General features: G+C 45.2%; 1 protein-coding gene across 1 annotated transcript in view; it reads left to right on the forward strand.

Annotated features, from left to right (window-relative positions):
• The window catches only part of DNAH9 (dynein axonemal heavy chain 9), a 215,543-nt gene that overhangs the window by 181,854 nt on the left and 9,573 nt on the right, over positions 1 to 24,116 (forward strand). The window contains exons 63-67 of the mRNA XM_059828377.1: positions 11,199 to 11,426; positions 15,223 to 15,414; positions 15,904 to 16,095; positions 16,869 to 17,039; positions 19,561 to 19,743. Of these exons, the coding sequence (XP_059684360.1) occupies positions 11,199 to 11,426; positions 15,223 to 15,414; positions 15,904 to 16,095; positions 16,869 to 17,039; positions 19,561 to 19,743 (966 nt within the window). The remainder of the gene's footprint in view (positions 1 to 11,198; positions 11,427 to 15,222; positions 15,415 to 15,903; positions 16,096 to 16,868; positions 17,040 to 19,560; positions 19,744 to 24,116) is intronic.

Consider the following 24,116-nt stretch of genomic DNA (forward strand, 5'->3'; position numbering starts at 1 on the left):
GATAGATGAGGAGCTAGCTGAGAGCTTATGGGTCAGGATTAGTCGGCAGATCAATCTGGCTGAGGTTGTGGTGGGTTTCTGCTACAGACCACCTGATCAGGAAGAGGAAGTAGATGAGGCTACATTCAGACAACTGAAGGAAGCCTCACTTTCACAGGCCGTGCTCCTCATGGTGGGACTTCAAGCATCCTTAATATCTGCTGGTGGGATAACACAGCAGGGCACAGGCGATCCAGAAGGTTTCTGGAGTGCATTGATGATGAAGTCCTGGCACAGGTGACTGAGGAGCTGATGAGGGGAGGTTCTCTTTTGGACCTGATGGGCACAAACAAGGAAAACTGGTCAACGATGTGTAGGTCAGGAACAGCCTTAGCTGCAGTGACCATGAGATGATGTTGTTTAAGATCCTGAGAGGAGGGAACAAAGCAAAAAGGAAGATCACAAGCCTGGATTTCAGGAAAGCAGACTTTGGCCATTTCAGTGATCTGCTTGGAAGAATCCTGTGGGATATGGTCCTGGAAATAAGAGGGATACAGGAGAGCTCATTCATATTCAGGGATCTCCTCCTCTAAGCTCAAGAATGGTTCATCGTCAGCATGAAGTCCAGCTGGAGGCCATTCACTAGTGGTATACCCTAGGGGTTGGTACTGGGTCCTATTCTGTTAAACAAACACCTTCGTTAATGACCTGGATGATGGGACAGAGCGCACCCTCAGCAAGTTTGCAGATAATGTAAAAGTGTTGCGAAGTGATTGATAAACTAGATGGGTGTCCTGCCATTCAGAGGGACATGGACAGGCTGAAGAATTGGCCTGGCAGGAGCTTCATGATATCCAATAAAAAGAAAAGTCAAGTATTGCACCTGAGGAGGAATAACCCCATTCACCAGTAGACTCTGGGGACCAACTACCTGCAAAGCAGCTTTGCAGGAAAAGGACTTGGGAGTCCCGATGCACAACAAGCTGAACATGAGTCAGCAGTGTGCCCTTGCAGCAAAGGAGGTCACTAGTGTCCTGGGATGCATTAGGAAGAGCATTGCTGGCAGGTCAGGGAGGTGGTCCTTCACTCTGCTCAGCTCTGGTGAGACACATCTGGCATGCAGGGTCCAGTGCTGGGGATTGTTCAGCCCCAAGCAGAGACAACTTGGTGATTTTATCAATCGTCAACAAACACTTGATGGTAGGGAGTAAAGACTAGACTCTTCTCAGTGGTGTCTAGTGACAGGGCAAGGGACAATGGGGACAACTTGAAATACAGGAAATTCCATTTAGATGTAAGCACAATCTTTTTTACTGTGCGGTGGGTCAAACACTGGAAGAAGTTGCCCCGAGAGTCTGTGGAGTCTCCATCCTTGGAGATATCCAAAACCCAGCTGAGCACTGTCCTGGGCAACCTGCTTTACCTGACCCAGCTTTGAGCAGAGGGTTAGGATTAGATGATCCCCAGAGGTGCCTCCAACCTCAGTGATTCTGTGATCTCTGCTTTCCCACTGCCATGTTAGCCATGAATATGGTTTCTCTGATGCGTGTAGTCTCCCTTGTGTAGGGAGGAAAGGGCTTTGCACATCAGGGAGCACTAAGCTATGAGCTAGCATAAACTGTGTCTGCTCGGTTTCCCTCTCTGGGCCTACTTGAAAGCTTTTTGCTAAGACAGTGACCATCACAATCACCAAATGATGTTTCTCAGCCTAATAGCAAAGAAACAGTGAAATTTGTTTATGTGTTTACAGACGCACGTCTGAGTGAACTCATGCAGGGAAAAGTTCAGACATTAGATATTCCCAATTTAATTGTAGTCTTCATCCATTAGCCAAAATGTCACATTCTTCTCTTTGCAATCCAGTTAATTTAATTCTTGAGCATCTTTCCATTTTCATAGGTTGTTGCTTCACTGAGTCAGGTTCATGTACTTAATTGAATAAGAGTGAGCTCCAGAGCAAAACCATATGAGATTCAGACATTGGCAGAGTGCTTCTTACTGCATTGTAAACACAATTGGAACCTTTTTCTGTGCACTTCACAACTAGTCCTAGCTACAAACAAAAGAGACATATTGTCCTGTATGAGATATATTGTCCTTTGAAGGCACACATAAGCATTTGGCACTAAGCTTTTTCAGTAAAGAAGAGACTGATTTTCCTTCCAGCCACAGTATCTTTTCATTCCTGGATATATATAAAAGGAGAAATACTCACTCTACCTCCAGTTCTCCTTCATGATTTTTGGACAAATACTCTGATGGAGGAAGGTACTAGATTTCAGACAGCTGTTTTCCTTCCTGCTTCATGTCACAACAACCATTCCCAAGTTTATCCAATTGCAAATCCACTTACAGACCAGCAAGTAATCCAAATATTGATCTGGGATGGAATTAAGTTTCCGTTAGGCTTTCAATACCTTTGTAACTACTGCAGTCCCAGTTTTGTTGTACAACTGCTCTGGAAACCTCTGTCTCAGGACATATTTTGGGTTAAAATACAAATGTAATGGACTCCTCATGAAAATACAGTTTATTTTCCTCCATTTCTTGAGATTAACCAAGCAATTCTCCTTTGCTGTCCATTTCACCTGCTCATCACTACCTACCTTTACATCTTTATATCTTTATTGATGATCTGGACGAGGGAGTTGAGTGCCCATTCAGTAAGTTTGCAGATGACACCAAGTTGGGCGGGACTGTTGATCTGCTCGAGGGTAGGAAGGCTCTGCAGAGGGATCTGGACAGGATGGATCGATGGGCTGAGGCCGATTGTATGAGGTTCAACAAGGCCAAGAGTCAGATCTTGCACTTCTGCCACAACAACCCCATGCAACGCTACAGGCTTGGGGACAGGTGTGGCTTGAAAGCTCCCCTGCAGAAAAGGACCTGGGGGTGTTGATCGACAGCTGGCTGAAGATGAGCCAGCAGTGTGCCCAGGTGGCCAAGAAGGCCAATAGCATCCTGGCCTGTATCAGAAATGGTGTGGCCAGCAGGAGCAGGGAAGTGATTGTGCCTCTGTACTCGGCTCTGGTGAGGCCGCACCTCGAATCCTGTGTTCAGTTTTGGGCCCCTCACTACCAGAAGGACATTGAGGTGCTGGAGTGTGTCCAGAGAAGGGCAACAGAGCTGGTGAGGGGTCTGGAGCACAAGTTTGATGAGGAGTGGCTGAGGGAACTGGAGTTGTTTAGTCTGGAGAAGAGGAGGCTGAGGGGAGACCTTATCGCTCTCTACAACTACCTGAAAGGAGGTTGCAGAGAGGTGGATGTTGGTCTCTTCTCCCAAGTGACAAGTGACAGGACAAGAGGAAATGGCCTCAAGTTGCTCCAGGGGAGGCTCAGGTTGGATATTAGGAAAAATTTCTTTACTGAAAGAGTGGTGAAGCATTGGAACAGGTTGCCCAGGGAAATGGTGAAGTCACCATCACTGGAGGTGTTCAAAAACCATGTAGACGTGGCCCTTCAGGACATGTTTTAGTGGGCATGGTGGTGGGTTAATGGTTGGACTTGATGATCTTACAGGTCTTTTCCAATCTTAATGACTCTGTGATTCTGTGAAGATAAGCTCCAAGATTGTCTTTAAAATTTTGGGGAGTTCAGGCCAGTCCAGATTTTCTGTAGTTCATGCTCATTTGCTCTCTGGCCTGGCAAACCCCAGCAGTTTCCCTTACCACTAATGGGGATGTAGCCCTCACTGCCTGCCAAGTGGGGCACATTTGGTACGCTGGCTGATGTAATTTCTCAGCTAGGTGAAAGTATATGCCAGAGACAGGGTAAAACTTCTCTGGTGCTTCCAGAGTTCTGAGATTACCTCTCTCCACATTGAGCAACAGCAAGCTTGTTACTCAGAAATAGCTTGGTCTCAGACACATAAGCAGGTGTTGGTGGCAGGGTCTGTGCTTATCTATTTTGGTCTCTGAGTCCTGTAGTAGTATTCACATGATCATGGGGCTGGCTGTGGAAGCATGGAGCCCTTCCTGAGTGTGTGTGGCATCTTCTCATGTGATGAAACCTCATGCTACTATTGACAGTAAGCAAGGCGATGGGAAGAGACTCTCTGCAGGGCCCCCTCCCTGTCATCTTTTATACCCCAACTCGATGCAGTGAGTATTAAATTGTTGGGCTGTCTCTGGACTGTAAAGCCTAGCTTTGGGATTTACTGTAAAAGCAGTGACTATTTTCTGAGAGCATCTCTCAAGAGAATGAGACTTTGTAAAAAAAACTAATTCTCATTGGTCTGGGAGGTGATTTGTGATAAGGCGTGAAGGAAAGAGACACTTTCAGAAATGTGAAGGGTCTCCAGTCTCTATCAGCAAAAGGAGTGCATCATGGAGTGTGTGCGGTTTATATATGTGGTGCTATTTCTGATGGTTACCATAGCAACTCTTGCATCCTGTGATATATGTTCTGCCTTGTGAAGTACAAATACACAGAGGTGCTTGGAAGTGAATTCCCAAAGACAAGCCTCTGGTGCTGCCATGTTCCTGCACGTGCACCCTGGCCCAGCTCTTGCTGCAGAGCCTCATCCTGTGGTACCTGCTCTCAGTCACTCGTACTCCATAACGCAAGGTGGGGAAATAACACAGGGCAAGGCGCTGTGGTAATGGTCAGTGTGCATGGGAAGAAGTTTCAGATTTCATTTTTGCCTGCTTTTCAGCAGTTTGCTTTTTAACAGGTGTTGAACCCACCCTCCATTCATAAAGCAAGGCGATGAATTTGAGACCATTGCCTTTCTCTGCCTGCAGCACAGACCTAGACATGAGCTGTGGAAAAACAGAGATGCTAGGGAGTTGTCTTTTACCCTTGCACAACAACTCTTTCAGAGACTTCAAAATCTGGCTAAGAAAAAATATAATAAAGCAATTAATTACCTTGCTGTGTCCTGGGTAATTGTGTCTTCAGGGGATCTTGTGGCATGAGGAGGTCGTAAAACTGGTGCAGTGTAAACTGTACAGGGTGGTTTACGGAGATAGCATTGGGAGTGAATGAAGCTCTGAGACAAAGCTCTGGGCAGGCTGGATTATCCCCTCTTTCTCCTGAATAAGATCTAGAGGTAGTCCATGAAATTGGTTGGAGGCAGGTTTCAAAACAAGCAAGAGGAGGTGGTTCTTCGATGAACATGTAGCTCAGCTGTGATTGGTGTTAATGCAGCATTGTCTGTGTTATGTCGTTATTGATAGTTGACATAACATTCAATTATTATGACCACATATGTTGTCATTAGTCATGTTCTGTCAAGTTCTGTTGTCTGACTGCTGAGAATTAATTTGCAAAGTTTCCTTCAAACCTGTGAATCCCCCCCGCAGCATCTCCGTCTGTTTTTTTGCAGATGTATTCATTTGATCAAGTCATGAATTCTTAGTACCAACCCATGTTTTGCTGCATATATTCCTCTTTCCCATCCCTTCTATCACAAAAGGATAGTGTATAAACCCACTCAATTATCATTAGATTAGAAATATTCCCTAAGTAAGTCAGCTATTAGAAGGAGGTGATACTGACAAATAATGATCACTGGTGTCATGTCAACACAAGCAAAGGCAATTATTTTTCAGCCATCTAACACCACAAAAGCAGATGCAGAAAGAAACTACCAATTAAAGATGAAAATATTTAAGGTCAGGTATGTAGTCTATGTTTAAACTGATACTTAATGCACAATTTTTCTTTTGCTATTCTGTTGAGCTTTTTCCCTATATTACTAAATCTCTGTGGCTGTTTGAAACACTTTGGTTACAGGTTTCAGTCCACTCCTACTTTATTGTTGAACTTGTGTTTTTAGAGTGAGTTGGTTGCCTGGACCCTGGGGATTACCTCATCTGTTGAAATCCTAAATGCATCAGGCAAGAACTGGTGCATTAGCAGTCAGATATAATTGCATTTTGCCTGCTGCTTTTCACATGGTCATTGTTTATGACAGAGCAACTCTTCCCCAGAACATGTTTCCTTTCCTTCTTGTCTCTCCCCACACCCCAAACTCCATTTCATCCATGTAATGTGAGCACAATCCTAAATCCTTTCACAGAAGGAGTCTGAATTTATGGAGTTCTAAATAAGAACTGTTGTTCCCAGCCATGTGAATCAGATTTGGGGCAATAGGACTGGAGGGTGCAAGGCATCCATGGCTTCCCCCAAAAATAATTATCTTGACTTATGTTTGTGAAGCAGCTGCCATCTCAGAGATGGAGGCTTGACCTCTGGTAGGAGTCGTCTGGCAATTTATTTGACTTAGGGCATCAAGACAGCCCCATAAAATCTTGTGCAGAAGAGGGTGATATTGAAGTTACCAAGTGGCAGAGAAGGTGGTATTTACACTTAAAACACAGAGGTCTTGGGTAAGGAGACAGAAGTGCAGGAACTTTTCCTGAGTTCTGGGTACACTTTGTACCCAGCCCCATAGAGGGTAAGAAAATGGAAATAGTTAAGTCCGCCTTTTTAAAAGACATTACAGTCTTTAAAATGCAGTTGCACACTTGCTGTGTTGTTCTCTGATACTCCTGAAGCCAGTGAGAGTAACGTTATCTCCCATATTACTAGGAGACTTCTGAAAGCACCACCCATCCCCTTTAACTTCAGGTGCCTGCAATAGAAACAAGTCCATCTGACCCAGTCACCACAGCCACCTTTTCCAGGCCAGGGGGAGCTGGCACTTTCACCAGAGTGATCCATCGGATGTACTACGACTTTTAGGATAAGATGACCTAACTTCTTCCTGACTCTCCAGTGGGATGACTAGTTCAGCCGCAGACATCTGTGTTCAGACACACCCATATCCAGTACCCTTGACAGCTAGTAGAGAGACAGAGGCATAAAGCCATTGTGAAGGCAACTCGTGCTGAAGTCATGCTTGTGTAACCAAGAAGAGACTAGAGCTCTTGCTTTGTGACACTTGAAAGGGGAGTTACACTCTGAAGGAGTAAGCGTGCTTGCTCGTCCAGTTGCTTGTAGAGGCTGGGTGGCATTGCTTGTAGAGCCAAGACTCAGATCTGCATACATTGCTGTTGCTATTAGGAATCTAGAAGTCAGCCTTCACCATGGTAACTACATATATAAATAGGGCAAAAAAAAAGTATAGCTGATACCAAATGTAAACATACCGATCCTTAGCAGGATCCCTCTACAAAAGTGAGAGGTGACACTGATTTTTGCACCCAGGACTTGGCAAGGACATGGCAGTGGGCAAGGACATGGCAGTGGGCAAGGATAGTCACCGATGTGCAAAGGGGGCTGTTTCTGGATGTGGCTGAGTTTTCAATCTTTTCTTTCCTGAGGCACCCCAGCTCCTCTGCAGAGATGTATCATCATCCGGTCATCCCTGACTCTTGGTCCATCTCTGAGTGCTGACTGTCATGGTTTAACCCCAGCTGGCAGCTAAGCCCCACACAGCCGCTCGCTCACTCCCCCCAGGCGGGATGGGAAGAGAATCGGAAGGGTAAAAGTGAGAAAACTCGGGGGCTGAGATAAAGACAGTTTAATAGGTAAAGCAAAAGCTGCGCATGCAAGCACAGCAAAACAAGGAATTCATCACCACTTCCCATGGGCAGGCAGGTGTTCAGCCACCTCCAGGAAAGCAGGGCTCCATCACGCGTAACGGTTACTTGGGAAGACAAACGCCATCACTCCAAACATCCCCCCCTTCCTTCTTCTTCCCCCAGCTTTATATGCTGAGTATGTCGTCATATGGTATGGGATATCCCTTTAGTCAGTTGGGGTCAGCTGTCCCGGCTGTGTCCCCTCCCGACGTCTTGTGCACCCCCAGCCTACTCGCTGGTGGGGTGGTGTGAGGAGCAGAAAAGGCCTTGACTCTGTGTAAGCCCTGCTCAGCAGTAACTAAAACATCCCTGCTTTATCAACACTGTTTCCAGCATAAACCCAAACCACAGCCCCATACTAGCTACTATGAAGAAAATTAACTCTACCCCAGCCAAAACCAGCACACTGACCCATCCCTCCAGCATTCGCAAGTACTGCTAATTGTGACAGCAGCCACCGCTTTGTCCCAGCCCATGCGTAAAGGACCTCAGCGTTTCTTTTTCTATAACTGTTCACCCTCTTCTCTAGTCCTGGCTGGGTTTTCTCCATAAGTAGCTCGCGAGAGGCACTTGAAACCTCCAACAGAAAAGCCAGAAGAGAGTTTCTGTGTCCTCATGAGGGAGCTCCCTTGATGTTCCTATGTGGCATCGGTCTATAAAAGCACCGTACTGGGGCAGACCCAAGCGCTGCCAGCCCAGGTCCCTGCTTGGGAGAAGGCACATCCAGAATCTCAGTGAAAGGGTGTATAAATAGTGTAGGTGTGCAGGGATGTTTCTCTCCGGGGAGCTAAGCTCATTCTCATTCTGTGATTCTCTCAATTTCCACAAAACCCTGAGACAATGAATTCACAGTTTAGTTATGAGTCGTATGAAAATGTACTTCCACTTGTTCTTTTCAAACTTGCAGCCTGCTCTATTCATTCCTCCACTCTTGTTCTTCACTCAACCTCTCCACCACGACCTCCTCTCTCTCCAAACTGGGGAGTCCTTGTGTAGCAGCTATATCCTTTTAGGCATAGAGAAGTGAGAACTGGGTATTGTTTTCAAGACAAAGGACCACCTTGGATTTATGGAGTGGCATAATAGTGTTTGCAGTTTTATTCTCTGTTCCTTTGCTGACATTTGATTGTTTTCACATTGTAAAGCATTGAACTGTCATTTGCAGGAAATAACCGTAAGGACTCCGAGATCTCTTCCCCGAGTGGTAACAGCTAATTCTGAACCCATCACCATTTATATATATAGCTAGGGTTGTTTTTCTGTGTGCATTACTTTGCATCTATCAACACCGAATTTCTTCTGCCATATCATTGCCAGTCACTTAGAATGATAGCATACTTTTGCAGTTCTTTACCACCAGGTTTTATTTTTAGTACTTGAAATTACTTTGTCTTATGACTAATTTTGTCAGCTCACTAATCATTTGCTCTTTCAGGTGGTTTTTGAATATGGTGAACAGCTCAAACTCCATCAGAAGCTTCCCACCCCCTGTTTCCTGTGTCTTAACCGATTGGTAGCCTATGCTATTTTCCCTCTTATCTGCAGTAATACTGGTAACTCAAAGATAAATAGCTGATACTGATGAAAATCCAAACATGGAGATACACTGGCCCCATGGAGGCAACTCCTCCACCGTCCAGGGCAATGCCTGAAGCTGGTGTGGTGAGCTGCCTGCTGGAGCTTCACCTTTCTAGCAACTACAAAAGGAGCTTATGGTGACAAGCTCAGCTTTGGATATCCCCCTATTAGCTATCTAAAATGGGTTGGAAATTTTAGATTCCTGGTTTTCTCTAACTCATACTCTTTGTGTTAATTCATGGTTTATTAGAGCCCCTGCAAGTTTGCCTAGTGCATACCGAGGAGTAATGCAGCGCTTCCATATCTGAGTTTCTTTGGGGTGGAACCCATCTGGTCCTAGTAAATTGCTATTACTAGTTTATAAATTTTTCAGAAAAACTCTTCACCTGCTGCTTCAGTTTAAGAGCATTTCCAATGATTAAGGGATTGGAGCATCTGTCACATGAGGAGAGGCTGAGAGTTGGGATTATTTAACCTCAAAAAGCAATGGCTCAGAGGGGTTTATCAGTGTGTTTAAATACCTCGTGGCACGGGGAGCACAGAAGATGGAGCCAGACTCTTCATAGTGGTGCCCAATGAAAGAGCAAGAGGCAATGGGCACAAATTGAAATACAGATTTCCCTTAAACATAATTATTTTACTTTGTCTTGTTTTGTTTTGTTTTGTTTTGTTTTGTTTTATTTTATTCTATTTTATTCTATTTTATTTTTTACTGTGAGGGTAGTTGAACACGGGCACAAGTTGCACAGACGGGTTGTGAAGGCAATTTTGATATCTCCCTTGGAGATATCAAAAACCCAACTGGATACAGTTAGCAACCTGCTCTAGCTGACCCTGCTTTGAGCAGGAGGATTGGATGGATGATCTCCAGAGGTGTCTCCAGCCTCAGCATTTGAGTGATATTGCTATGTAACATAGGCTGTAACAGTGAGACCCTCCCCAAGCTCTGCAGCGAATATTCCTGCAAATATGAGCTGTTTTGTGGAGGCCTTGCCTTTCTTGGGCACTCCCTGTACACCTTGATCATCCTGTAGTTTTATAGGCTCCCTGGTAGGTTTATGGCTTCTGGAAAAGGCTTTATTATTAGTTTTTATGGTTTTCAGAATATTGCTTCTTGAAACTGTTCTTGGCCTTACCATGACTGGACTTTGTGCTGTTTTCTGTTTTTCTCATTTGGACACAATTTCCACTTTCTGCAGAATGTCATTTTACTCCTAATAATCTCCATTACTCTGCTATTTAACCACGAGAGTGTCTTTCTGGTCCTTTTTATAGGTGATAAATATTTATACTAAGCCTCTAATACGGTTCCTTTATGTAATTTCCTTGCCACCTCCAAACAGTTTATCTTTTTGGCGGCTGATTTTAATTTAAGTTTAGCAAGTTCTTTGTCCTGTCTTTGGATGGGATAAATCTCCTTCCAGAGTGCCTGTTAACAGTCAGCTTGGATTACACACCTAACTTTAAAATGAGGATAGTTTTAGCCCACGAATCCCTGCTGTGTGTGACCTGCCCCATTCCTAATATAAAAAAAAACTGTTTTCTTGCCTGGAAACTACAACACTGTATAGGACTCTAGCTGAAAAACCGAGGCATGCCTTCATCCATTTCACGATATCTGCATAATACTGCTTAATTTTCTGACAGGTATTTTGAATTACTTACATGAATATTGTATGCTAAAGGTCTTTGTAAAACCACCAGCTTCATTTTTTTCCCCCAGTAACTGATATTGAGGGTCCTCAGTGTTATTCTGTTAAAAATGAAGAAACATTTTCATTTGAGCTGGTAGATCTGGGGAAATAACTCTACTTCATCAGCCGTACACTACTGTAACAAGAAGGAGAGTATTGTCACTGAGAACCCAAACAAGCCAATAGCAGCTTGCTTCATTGCTGGTGATTTGTATTGATTATTTTGTGTCAAAAGGTGTACTTGATGTGACAGAATATCTGGGGCTGTGAATTACACACAGGGTCTACTGGGGCAACTACCAACTTCTAGAGCGTAAACTTGGTAGGTGCCATTCATTGGTGCGATGGATTCGGTGCCTGCTCAGCACGGGCGTAAATGGGGGGGACTGATGAAGCCTTGTCCCCTTTGTCCCTGCCAGAACATCCACCTGGTGGCCAAGTGGTTGAGTTCTCTGGAGAAGAAGCTGGAGCAGCACAGTGAGGGCAGCCACCAGGATTTCCGTGTCTTCATTAGCGCAGAGCCGGCACCCTCCCCTGAGAGCCACATCATTCCCCAGGGCATCCTGGAGAACTCCATCAAAATCACCAACGAGGCCCCGACTGGGATGCATGCAAACCTGCACAAAGCCCTTGACAACTTCAACCAGGTAGGAACGCAGCAGAGCTTGCACGGGCAACTGGCCGACAGGTCAGCTTGGAGCTGCTGGAGCCCCATGCAGAGTGTGATGTGTGCGGGCATTGCCACTCCTAGGCAGCAGATGTGCGAGTCCCTTTGCAACATGTAGTCTCTGGCTCCAACAACCCCCTCCTCTTTTCTCCAGGATCTGGGCACAGATCTCTTTTCGAGCACTGATTTTCCCAAGAGAGGACTCAGGTAATCCTGAACAGCCTCTTTCTTGAAGAAGGTCACAGGATACCAGACTTCTGCCCAGTTTAATAATTTTCTCACCAATGTATGATCCTTAGAAAGGCTATTTTGTTACAGAATCACACTTCTGAATGCAGCATTTGTGAGACTTTTCTCATGTTTCAACTTGATTTCTGTGTCTCTGTCACTCCTTTTTGGGTTGGTGAGTGACATATTACATCTAACACCCAAAGACATGGAGAGGCAAGCAGGTTCAACCTTGCTTTTTTGCCCTTCTACTTAACCAGGGTTAGAGGTTCAGAACTGCTTGATACAGTCACATCCCACATCACTCTTCAGAGCAGCGTAGGGGGACTTGGTGTTCTGTGCCCAAAGGCCATTCAGCTCAAAACCTTGCTGACATTGGAAATGTGGCAAATCAGAGCTGAAATCTCCCTGCGGGGAGGACTTGCTTTGCCAGACAAGGGTAAAGTAGGCCATCTTAAGCATTGCTGGCCCACAAGAAGAATAGCTGATGGCAGGTTGCTCATTGCTTTTATTGCATGGTGACTACATACAAACACTCCTGTTACAGCAGCCACCTTCCCCACTCTTTGCTGCTGGAACTACAGCTGAGTCCCTTGTGCAGAGGACACTAAAGTGAAACGTGTGGAAATGATGGGAAACACTCTTTTCTTGGAGCCGCAGAGGGTACGGATCAGTGTTAGAGTCATCTTAACGCATTGACGGAATAAGCCCACTTTGTGGCCGTACTCGGCAGCTCTGGGCACTGCAGGGCAGGAGGCTGCCAACAGCAGCGGGGCAGGGATCAAGTGCTGGCGGCTCCCCAGGGAACAGCCTGTGTGTCAAGGCATGCTGGAGTCTGGCATGTCTCACTGCTGGAGGCGGCTGTGCTTCTGCTGACCCCGTTTTCTGCATGACACAAAAGGCTAAGGGCTAACTGCTTGCATTTATGATGATACCTTTCCCAGAGACACAGACCATTGCATTCTGCTGCCCTGTATGTCCATTATCTGCATTCACACATCGCCGTTACCTTGCCGTGCCGAGCTTTCACAGCAAGACCCTGGCTATTAAACCTAGAGCAGGCAGAAGGGCCTGAAGGTACATTCATCCCTCGGACTGCCTTTTTTGGTCACTAGCACTGAAGTTACCATGGCGTCTCCATTCTGCCGGTGACTGTGCCGGGAACACCCAGGGCAAACCTTGCAGGGTTGCTTTCTTCTCTTTCCATACAGCTCCTTGTCATTTGGGACCAGGCAGGAGCAACCCCAGCCTATGGTCCATGGGGCAGTGGAATGGGGGCAGCTCACAACTATTTTTGCACTTAGACGTTTATACAGAGGGAGTCTCGAGTGCAGGAGCTAACATTGCCGAGCAGGTGAGGCGGGGAGGCACCACGCAAGGATTAATGCAAGTAGTCAGGGAAGATTATTCCATTTTTATCTACTGTAATTCATCATCTTGAACTCCACGGAACGACCTGGAGAGCAAGGGAGGGGAGAACCTTCAGCCCAAGTAACATTTCCATCTTGCCTCTGCTCATTTCAATCAGATAGATAGTAATTAGCATTTTCTAAATTGCCGGAGTATTATAAAATGTCTCTTATCAGAAATACTGAAGCGAGTGGGTGGGGCCCCTTTACACCTCATTTCCCTGCTTTGTACAGAATGGATGTTCAAATTTAGCTTTCGGCTGAAAGCCACAAAGAAGGCCCATTATTCTGTGCAAGGAATATTGTTCTGCTTTGTAGCTGAAGAAAAATGCACAACTAAATAGAGAGGCTGAATGAGACTGAGCTGGATTCTTACTCAGTGTTCGTTCAGGCAAGCTCCCCTTGAAGTCCAGGGGTATTTTCTGAAATCAGGAAGGTGTTCAGCACATATTTGAACCAATTCTTCCTCAGGTTGCTGATAATGAAGGGAGCTTAAAGTGCTATCTAATCAAGGGGAAAACAGGGTTTGGGATGTTCTTGATCATCTTATGCAGTTAGTAAACATCTTGCATACTTTAGAGAAATGGATTCCCCCTTTTCAGCACAGACCTTAAGCTCTGTTATGCTCCAACTGATTAAAGGTCTAACATCATTGTATTTTTTTAAGATAAAGACAATGAAGGGAAGTCACACGGGCACCCTTTGTAGTCTTTGTCACATAGCAGAGTGGACTTAAAGGGGCTGTCCCTGAGGAGGGAGGATGGAGGGGCTGGTGTAGCTACTCCCTCCTTGCTCAGCCGCTTGTTCAGCTGTGCAGGTCAGAGCCACCATACCCTGGATATCCTATTCCCGGGGAGGGTTTGCAGAGACGTGGGTGGAGGTGCAGGCAAGCCCTACCCAACGTGTTCCTATCCCAGGTCTGGGGAGATCTGCACTGTTGGCCATAGAAGATCCCATCAGGTTCCTGCTATGGGGCAGGGGATCCGCTGCTCAGCCACACCGCTCTTGCCAATGCAGAGCAAGGGCCAGAGCTTTCCAAGCCTCTGCCTGGCTTCAGCCACAGAAAGGGACTTCAGCTTCCCCTGTGAGAGCTGTGCTTCAGCTTCATGCCATGCACACAGCTCCAGTTCTTCATCCCTTCTGCTGCTCTGCTCTCCTGTAACATTGATGCTCACACTGCTGGGAACGGGCATGGCTGCCTCGGCTTCCCCTTAGTGTCCGCCTGCTGAGACGTCACTCCCAGCACCATTCAGGGTTCTTTGGAGACCTGTTCCCTTTGTTCATTTTCCTTGATTCAATGACTCAGTCTCCCAACCTTCCACGTCCGACATCACGATTCTGCCTACTTATTTGTAAATATTCAAACTTGAAGCATCACCTGGAAGTTGGGAAAGGAAGCACCTGTTGCAATGCTGGCTTTAAAGGGCTGCATTAGATTTTTTTTTTGCAAGTGTTTGATTTCCCCTGCTTGGATTTTTAGCAGTTTCTCACAACCCTGCTTTGGTGTGCTGTGCAAGGTCATGCCGTCAGTGAATACGCTGCTGCAGCACACAGCTGGGCTGGCTTTGTGCAGAGGGTCACCGCAGTGGGAGCACAGCCTTTCTGGGAGAACTCCCTGCTCCTTCAGCCCTGCAGGTCAGAGAAATGCTGCCCCAAGGAAACCTTTTGTACTCAAGGGGCAGGACAGACTTTATTTCTTCCAGGGACAGTCTTCCTCGGCAGGAGCCTTGCTGAGGAACACGGTTCCAGTCACAGTGCTGGCATGCCTGCCCTGTGTGATGCCTCTCTCCATCTCCCTGCTGTGGGATGTGAGGCATGTGCAGGTGATAGGGCATTGGGTGGGTGCATGTTTCCTTCCCTTCTTGGCTGTCAGCGTGTGTTCCTGTGCAAAGCCACTTTGAACTGGAAAAGAAAATTTTAATTTGGAAAATATGCATTAGAATTTGCTGATAAATTTGCAATGCACGGCTACTAACTTACTTAGAAAATTAGTGAATGTGTATGTTATGCAGTAATGAACTGATTGGGCAAATCAATTCACCCCTGTCCAAAGTCCGGTGTATTTGGGAGGCCCTGAGAGGCGCTGAGACAGAGAGCAGTGTGGACTTACACGGCCCTGCCTCTCTGCCTGTATTGCAGGATACCCTGGAGATGTGCACCCGGGAGAACGAGTTCAAGAGCATCCTGTTTGCCCTCTGCTATTTCCATGCCTTGGTGGCAGAAAGGCGCAAGTTTGGCCCCCAAGGCTGGAACCGTTCCTACCCCTTTAACACTGGAGACCTCACTATCTCTGTGAACGTGCTGTATAATTACCTGGAGGCCAGCTCAAAGGTACGTGAATCAAAGGTGAGCTGTTTGGTGGCTTTTAACCACCAGTGATGGACTGGCTTGTGCTGAAACTACTGGGAAGTCTCCTTAAATGCCATTTTCTTGGTATCTTTGGTTTTATAAATCCACAGTTCGGTATACCTTTGTGGTGAGATGGGAAGCTTCAGTGCCACTCACATCTGTAGCAGCTTACAAATCATAACAAATAGAGCCTGTGGTCTTTATTCATTGAAAATACATAGTGGTCTTTGGTTTAACAGAGCTTAGAATAAATTTGCATTTCAGTGGGAAACTGCATAAAATCTATGCTGTGATCCAGTTTTCCTTGGGCAGGATTTAACTACTACCTAATGTTTGTTTACTTAGAAAACTGAAATAGGAAGCACTCACTGTGCAGATCAGTGTTTAGTGCCGTAGCCTGAGGCTCAAAGACATGGCTGGTGGAGCTCTGGCTGTCTGAACTCCTTCATGCCCTCCTGGTTCATTCTTCAGGTCCCGTATGATGATTTACGCTACCTCTTTGGTGAGATTATGTACGGAGGTCACATTACAGATGACTGGGACAGGAGGCTTTGCAAAACCTATTTGGAGGAATTTATTAAGCCAGAAATGCTGGAGGGAGAACTCCTCCTTGCTCCAGGATTTCCCCTCCCAGGGAACATGGACTATAATGGCTATCATCAGGTAAACTCTTTGTTTTCTGGCATTATTTATACACATAAATGTAATGTCTTCCATAACTGCCCTATAATCTGTTTTAGGAGGCAGTGAATAGGACTGCAGTGTTTCAACACACCTCCTGTTATTTCTCATTATGTTCTGTTTCTGTAGACATTTCAGCATTCCCTTGGATGAACCAAGTCTGATGGTAATTTGCTACTTCATCATGGGCTCATTTTGTTCATGCATGAATAGAACAACTGTATTGGTTCTTGAGACTTGAGCGGGGCTCCTGGAAAATTACATCCACATACTGTTTCCTAAAATGGCCCTTTCAAGCTCCTTTTATCATCAATTTTGATGAGGAACACTGGAGGGTCTTGTTGATCTACTTGCTGATCTCATCTGTTCTTTGTACACAAATGCAGTAGCAGAGACAGGCTTATTAGGCCGTTTTTGTTCATAAAACTTAGCTACTGGAAGCTAAATTCCCACAGGAGATTTCAGGATATTGATGCTGAAATGCACAGTGGATAATTGCTAGAGAAGGTCCAGCCCTAAGATATGTAGCCAAGCCAGACTTCAGCAATTACTAAATTTTCACAGCAGGAGTAGAAGCAGTTCTGTAAACAGTCCTACACTCCTTTCTGCCATCATTTTGCTGGTGTTCCAGCCACAAGCAGAGTTACGTCAGCCTGGGCTTACTTACTCGTGTGAGTGATAATTCCAGCGTCATGAACTCTGCAGACAGTGCCCTGGACTCTGCATCTAACCTGAACCTGAATTTCTCTGTACAGTACATAGATGATGCCTTGCCTCCGGAGTCTCCTTATCTGTATGGCCTCCATCCCAACGCTGAGATTGGCTTCCTTACCCAGACCTCAGAGAAGCTCTTTCGCATCGTGTTGGAGATGCAGCCCCGGGACACCAGCATGGGCGAAGGAGGAGTGGTGACCAGGGAAGAAACGGTGAGAGCAGTAGAGGAAGGAGCTGCTGAACTTTGACACCTGTCTCATTCATAAGCAGTCCTGTATAGCTCAAGTTTGTCCCACAACTGCTTATCATAATGTCATCTGCCTTTGCTGGGTACAAACCAAGTGCCTAAAACAACTAGTCTCATATTATGCAGAGCATCACCATGGTGGGATGTAATTGAAATATTGTCAGTAACAGGACAGTAGCTTTTAATTACCCCCTCAACTGCAGTGACTTCATTATCATCCTGTGAAGACGTTGCAACTAAACTTTCTGAGGCCTCCACTGTCACTGAGCCTCTAGTCCCTGTCCACCGTGCTGTGACTGGCATAACAATAGGCTCCCTGAGAGCACCCTCTGCCAGGCACAAGGTGCCACCCAGAGCTCAGCCCACCGCTTACTGCTGCCACCAGGTCCCACCCAGCTCCCAGGCTCCCAGGGGCCTTGTAATTCCTTATTTCCAGCTGAATTCCTTCTCTATGCCTATGTACCAGGCTGATCCCAGCCCTTCCTCTTGAAACTCACAGGTCATTAAAATCTGGCCCAAGCATTCATAACAGGATATGAAACCAGTCAACACTTGCTTGGTTTTTTTATTTCTGCAGTCTTAAGGTCCCAGCTCTGTGTTTCAAACTTTGCAAATTAATGAATGGCTAATAGAAGGCTTATATAAAGTCTGTGGTTTCACACATGCTTCCTTTGGCTTGGTATGGAGCTGGGGAACTTATTGCCTTTGCCTAAGGGGCTCTTAGAATTGGTGGGCTCAGTTTTCAGTTCATACTGGAATTTGCTGTGAGGAGAATAATCCAGAACTGGCAAAGCCAAAGGAGATGCTCAAAGATAGCAAATGTGACTACGTCTTCTCCCCTCCCAGTCCTTTTGCTATTGAAATACAATTAAACTCCTTAGCCAGAGAAACAAAATTATCAGTGAGTGATCCAGCAGTGGTATCATAGGGCATGGCTACCCTGCAGAATCCTGGTGACAGTCAAGAAGACTGTCACAGGAGCACAGCTTCCTCATGGCTTTCGTGATTTCTCTAAGAAGAAAAGCTACCTGAAAGCAACCTGAGTGTGGCCCCACTGCACTGCATTGTGCCTGGGGGGATGCGCCCACAGCTGATTTTCTTCTGGAGGTCATCTCTCTCATTATCTGAGCTATAACTGGCACTGGCTGTATCCCTTTTGCTTGGTCCTTGAATCAGAGTGCATTAAGAGCTGTCTTTTAGCTCCTCCATTTGAGGATTTCCAGCCCCTGTTTTGGCTGAGGTGGTTTTAGGGAGTTTGCAGGGAAACTGTGAGCCTGTCATTTTCCTGAGGCTCTGACAAGTCTAGTTACTCCCACAGGTTTCTGAGGCCACATTACAGAAAATGAGCTGTAATTGTTGTGAAAAAATCAGAGCCAAAGGGATTTGCAGGGGAATTTCAAATTAGAGGCTATTTCTATACCACGCCTGAGATGCAGCTGAAGAGCTTTTCCAACCGAGCTTTAACTTTAGCCACCTCGCTGGTTGCAATAACAGCCTACACATCGTCACCTCTTCGTAACGTCTGACGTGAATGTAGAGGGTTTGGAAGAGCAGCAATGGGAGGAAATTGGAGTACAGAGTCCAAAATATGAATGTCAGTGGGCATGGCAGTAAAATTACCCTGGGCTGCCTCTGTCACTGGTTGGCAGCTGTCACTGGCACCCGCACGCCAGGTTTTGCACATCAGGTCACAGAATTGTAACTGTGTGTTTTGTGTTCCTGAAAAATCCCCAAGAAGCAGAAGTCTTGCTCAGGTTCCAGCATAGAAGTTAAGCAAAGCATTGTGTGAGAGACTTCCATACCAAGTTGCCTAATAGTCCACATAAACCTGAGGGACACAGCTAATCCCGTGAAGATTAGGGTCTTCATGTCTCATTGTCAATCAGAAAAGTTTTTGTCTGTTTTATTTATTTTTTTAGACACTAGAAACATACTGTTGCATTGGAGCTTTCCCTCTTTAGTATTTAAAGATATAAAGCACTCTTTCCAAAGCAAGCTGTAATGTTGACCAGAAAATAATTTTGTTTCATTATGCTTTTCTTCCATGGCTCTATTAGATCAGAATATCAAATTCAGCTTGAAATTCAGTTTTATATAATCACCTCTCTCTATCAATATACCACAGGAAACCAGCTGATAAGCTCAGTTGTCCTGAAGCTCAGCTGAGGCCATAGCCCCATCCATCTTCTTGCATTGAATCTGACCTTAGGAGAAATAACAATACAGGCTTAAGACCCAAGAAGAAAGGAGACTGCTAGATGTCACAGTGACATTTTTAAACCATCATTTTGAAAGCTTCCCATCTGACATTAACTTTTGTAAGCATTTGAATTTTAATAGGATGGGGCAAGCTCTTCGAAAGGTGCCATGCCCAGCGCAGCTGACATTGATTGTTTTTGGAGACACTAACTGGCAGACGGAGTTTTTGTCTTGTGTTCAGGCAGCTGTCAGCTGACATCCCTCACTCTTTTCGCTTCGGCACACAGGTGAAAGCTCTTCTGGAAGACATGTTAGAGAAATTGATGGATGAGTTTAACATTGCAGAACTGATGGCAAAGGTAGAGGACAGGACGCCATACGTTGTGGTTGCCTTCCAGGAATGTGAGCGCTTGAACATCCTCACCAGTGAAATAAAGCGCTCTCTCAAGGAACTGGATCTGGGGCTGAAGGTAGGAGCTCTGGATGCTTGCAACTGCAGCGTTGTAAAATCTTGATGAATGGAAAAGGTGCTCAGGGATTAAAAGGGGTCACACGCTGTATTCAGCACTGCTGGCTGCAAAACCAACTTGACTCCATAGGAAAGGATTCACAGATGGATTTTAAACGGCACATTGCCTGCAGGCCATGGTCACAGGCACTGGGAGAGGTTAAAGACACACATAGCAATGACTGCTTTTGGGAACAGAGACCAAGCCACTTCTGTCCACCAATATTGTAGCACAACAAAAATAGGTCACTCAGAAATTGAGACATGGCCTACTTAAAGGTAAGCCAAAAAATCACACCTTTTCACAAAATGCCCAGTTACTGAGAGGAACTTATAACAAAGTGTCATTAAAGCACAAGCTGAGCTGAAATCAAAGGAAAGATCCCTCATGTGTAAGGACACAAAATGTCCAGAGCTGAAAGAGAGAAAGCCTAAAAACTCAAGAGTTTTGGAAGACTAACAACTCCCCTTGCTGGGTGTGAGTCATTTGCTAATGGAGGAGGGTCAGCAGCAGAACTTCACTACGGACATGCTGTCCATGGTTGCTCCACCCACACTTGCTTCTCCACCCTGGTAAGAAACTAGACTCTGCTCCAGGAGGGTGATGTCTGTGTCCTTCTGGGTGGTGGCTTTGGCCGTTGCTTATGGAGAACAGTGAGGAGCTCTGGAGCTGGCAGGACACACCAGGTAGGATGCAAATTTCCGGGTTCAGCAGAATGTGGATGAGGGCTGTGCTTTAAGGTTGCATCCACTGGTAGGGGAAGTCATCTGCTGAATCCCCTCCCAGGCAGTGGGTGGGACAAAATATAGAAGGCTACTGACTGCCCATTACAGGATAAACCAGCATAGATCAGACTGCACTGCAAGTGAGTGAGGACCTGCCTAACCAGCCCTGGTGCCCTGTAGCAACACTTCCCCTTCGCCTTGTCATCCCCAAAGACTCTTCACCATAGCCAAGTGATGTACATCCCTCAAAAAGGCCTAAGTGTAGCAGAGGAATGCTGCCTGGAGCTTGCAGCACAAAGCTGGTGGCTTCAACGTTACCCCAATGCCTTCTCTGCATCATCGACACAAAGTTGCTCCCTGGATGATTTTGTGGTGTGAGGCAGCAATTAAGGACATCAGTCGCTGGGCATTCCCTGTTCCATCACCTCCTGAATGACAGGTTGTCATCCCATTTCACCAAAATGCTCAGCTTGCAAAAATACTTTGCATAGCATGGGAACCATCGCCCTTGAAAGAACTGCAACTACTTCGTATGACCCCATTAGTACAAAGAGCTGACAGAGAGCAAGGAGGACCTGTCTTGAGATTGGATGACAATCCCAACCCTCTCCTGAGGGCAGCTTTGAAGAGAAATCTTCAAAGGACGTATCTACAGCGTGCACGCAGAAGTGCTAGGGTTGGCTCTGGGATTTTAAGTAGCTGCAGCTCTGCAGGTATAAGTCTAGGCTGCTTGTAAATCCCAGCTGCGTTGTGCTGTACACTGTGAACCCAGCAGCTTGGGTCCATGCTAGCTCAGACATTTCTGCACTGCATTCGCTGCTGATGCTTATTGTCTTGATTAAAGAGAGACACATATCATATACACTTCGTGGTGGCCCAGTATGTACAATCCATTTTGAAATAGGCTGATATTTATGTAGTCAATTATTATAACCAGATTTCCTTTATTTTCTAACATAAGGCAGTGGAATTGAAAATTCTGTTTCCTGAGACAGGTAAACAGAAGTGATTTAATGTTTCAGTCCTGGAGCACCAAACAAAATATAATTGTAACTGGGACAATGTGTAGCAATCAGATTTAATGTGGAGAAGAATAAGCTATTTAATATTGGTAGGGGGAATGAGTGGATGCATGGGCTTAAATAAACCACAGACAAAATAAACCACAGAAATCAGGCAATAATAGAGGGTGCAAATTTCTACCCAAAACCCTGACACAAATCGCGGCAGGGAAGTGAGATGGTATCGGCAGCAAAGGCACCTCTAATGACTAGGTTGGTCCCAATAGCCTCAGTGCCTATGGTGTGATTCAGAGGCACCACAGGGCCAGGACTTAAGGGCTACCGAAGAGCAGATGGGTAGCAGTATCTATTCATGTTAGCATTTCTTCATCTTGTGTATGCTGAAGACACAAATTTGAAGGGTCTGAGATACCACCAGTGGGCAATTCTTCTGTGCCTGCAAGCAAAGGTTGCATGTGGGTCCCTGCAGAGCTGAGTTAGATGTCGTGTGTGACCGACACTGCTGCCCCGCATCCCCCAACGGGCCCTTCCCATGCCTTGGGTACCACATACCGGCCCAGGGATGCTTGGCTCTGCTGCAGCCTCATTCTGTAGACAGTGCTGCTGTCCTGACTTGACAGCTAGGTCTCACACTCAGTTTGGGAGAGAAATTATTCTTTAATTGTTCCTTCTGAGAGAAGCTCCTAGGAGAGCTGTTAATGCATGTTAATCTCTGGGATTGGGGATCTTTACTGACAGCACTCAGAGGAGAAGAGTTTACATAACAGGAACTACAGATCTAAGAAGAGAATAAATAAAACATAGAGGAAGCAAGTCTTATTGTTTTTAACTGACTATCTGCTAAAAGAAGGCGATTTGGAAATGTCATGCCTAATTTGAATTTTTGAATAATTCATTGTGTCTCTGTAGCGGAAAGTAATTGTTTGGTCCAAAAATAGGAGACATCCCATTAAGAGGAAGAGAAATTGCAATAGACTGGTAGCCATCAAAAATAACTGCCATGTTGCATTTCAAAGCCCTTTGTTCTGGATGACTTCGATGAGACCAGAGGCTGGGCTGAAACACTTGCATGTTAATGTTGTACCCAGTGTAATTTTTGCAAGCAGATTTTCTATTTTGCAACTTCAGTGAAGGATAAGCCTCCAAAATGAGGATAATAAATATTACAGAAGGATAAAGTAAGACCAAATTTTGTAAGGCTAGCTGGGTATTTCACTGTATCAACTGAAAATAACCTTAACTGAGAAAACAATTTGTGACAATAGTGTGCTCATCTTGAGGGAATGTCTGCAGGCTGATTAGGATTTCCTTCAAGGGTGTCTTTAATGAAAATTACTCCCAGCATTTTTTGGGGAAAAAAAAAAGTAACTTGAATCATTCTGGATACACTTTAGTATTCAGCATCTGAAATGCAAATTTATGCATAATTGTGTTTGGACAACTGTATGAGATAGCTGCTATAGATGCTTTGAACCCTCACAGGAGATTCCAACAAGTATGCTTGAGTGCACAGGCTTTAAAAACAGCTTTTCTTAAGCCTTCCTGAGAATTACATTTGCTAATTCTTTTGTTTCCTGAAAATAAAACTAGACAGGATATATGATCATGAGGGTTATGTTTTTAAATCAGTTTGACTGAATGCACACATTTTGCAATATTTTTACCTGCTTTAAAACCTTTCCAGGAGTGCAAAATACTTCTGACTGTCGCTATTAGAAGGACCTGTGGTTCTCAATGTCTTGCTGTGACCAGTGCAATATTTTGCCCCTCAGACTTTTTTTTCTTCCTGCATGGTCTTGCCATGGCTTTAGCCAGAGACCAGCCTGTTGAATAGGTCCTCTCAGGGTCTAAGTTCTCCTGGGATGGGAGATGATGACCCATGTGATATGATTGAAGAAGGAACCACAATGATACTTCAGAGTTTGAGTGGCAGGAGAAGTTATTAAATAATGAAGCCATGGCAACTGCGCCCTGATGAGGTCAAATAATTTTGACAGCTTTGTGAAGCTCATCACCATACCCTCTGATTAGACATGGCCATGCTTTTCTGTTGTGTGAACTTTAATTATGGGTCAGTAAACTGGCTTAAAGTGTGTTATAGCTGAAGTGAAACAGCTCAGGTGCCTAAGAGGAAATGCACGGGGCATGCACAGCCTTTGTATTTCTTTCTCACTTCATGGCAAAAAACAAAATGAGAAATCTTTAATTTGTGTTTGACCCTTGTGCTTGGAATTACCCAGGACTTTAACGACTTTTTACTAGATAACCCCAATTTCGATATTCCTTACAAATGTAAAATCATTCAACAGAAATAATGAGATGATTTACTGGCAGAGACTTACCTGGTCCCTGCTCACATGAAATGACAGAAGGTGATGTGTGTTTTGAAAGGTGGTTCCAGTTGTTCCTCATGTTTTAGGATTAATTGCAAATAGTCCTGCTTCCACCTTTTCCTTTAACCCTAGTTGTTGCTTTTAGCTTCAAGAGTGTTAAAATAAAAAAACATCTTAAAATCTTTGTACACATGATTTTCTCTGTCCATGGGGAAACCCAGCAGGTTCAGATGCTTGCTGCCTTTAAAAGCTTA

Source organism: Gavia stellata, chromosome 22 (genome assembly GCF_030936135.1).
Source record: "Gavia stellata isolate bGavSte3 chromosome 22, bGavSte3.hap2, whole genome shotgun sequence".
Taxonomy (NCBI): Eukaryota; Metazoa; Chordata; class Aves; order Gaviiformes; family Gaviidae; genus Gavia; species Gavia stellata.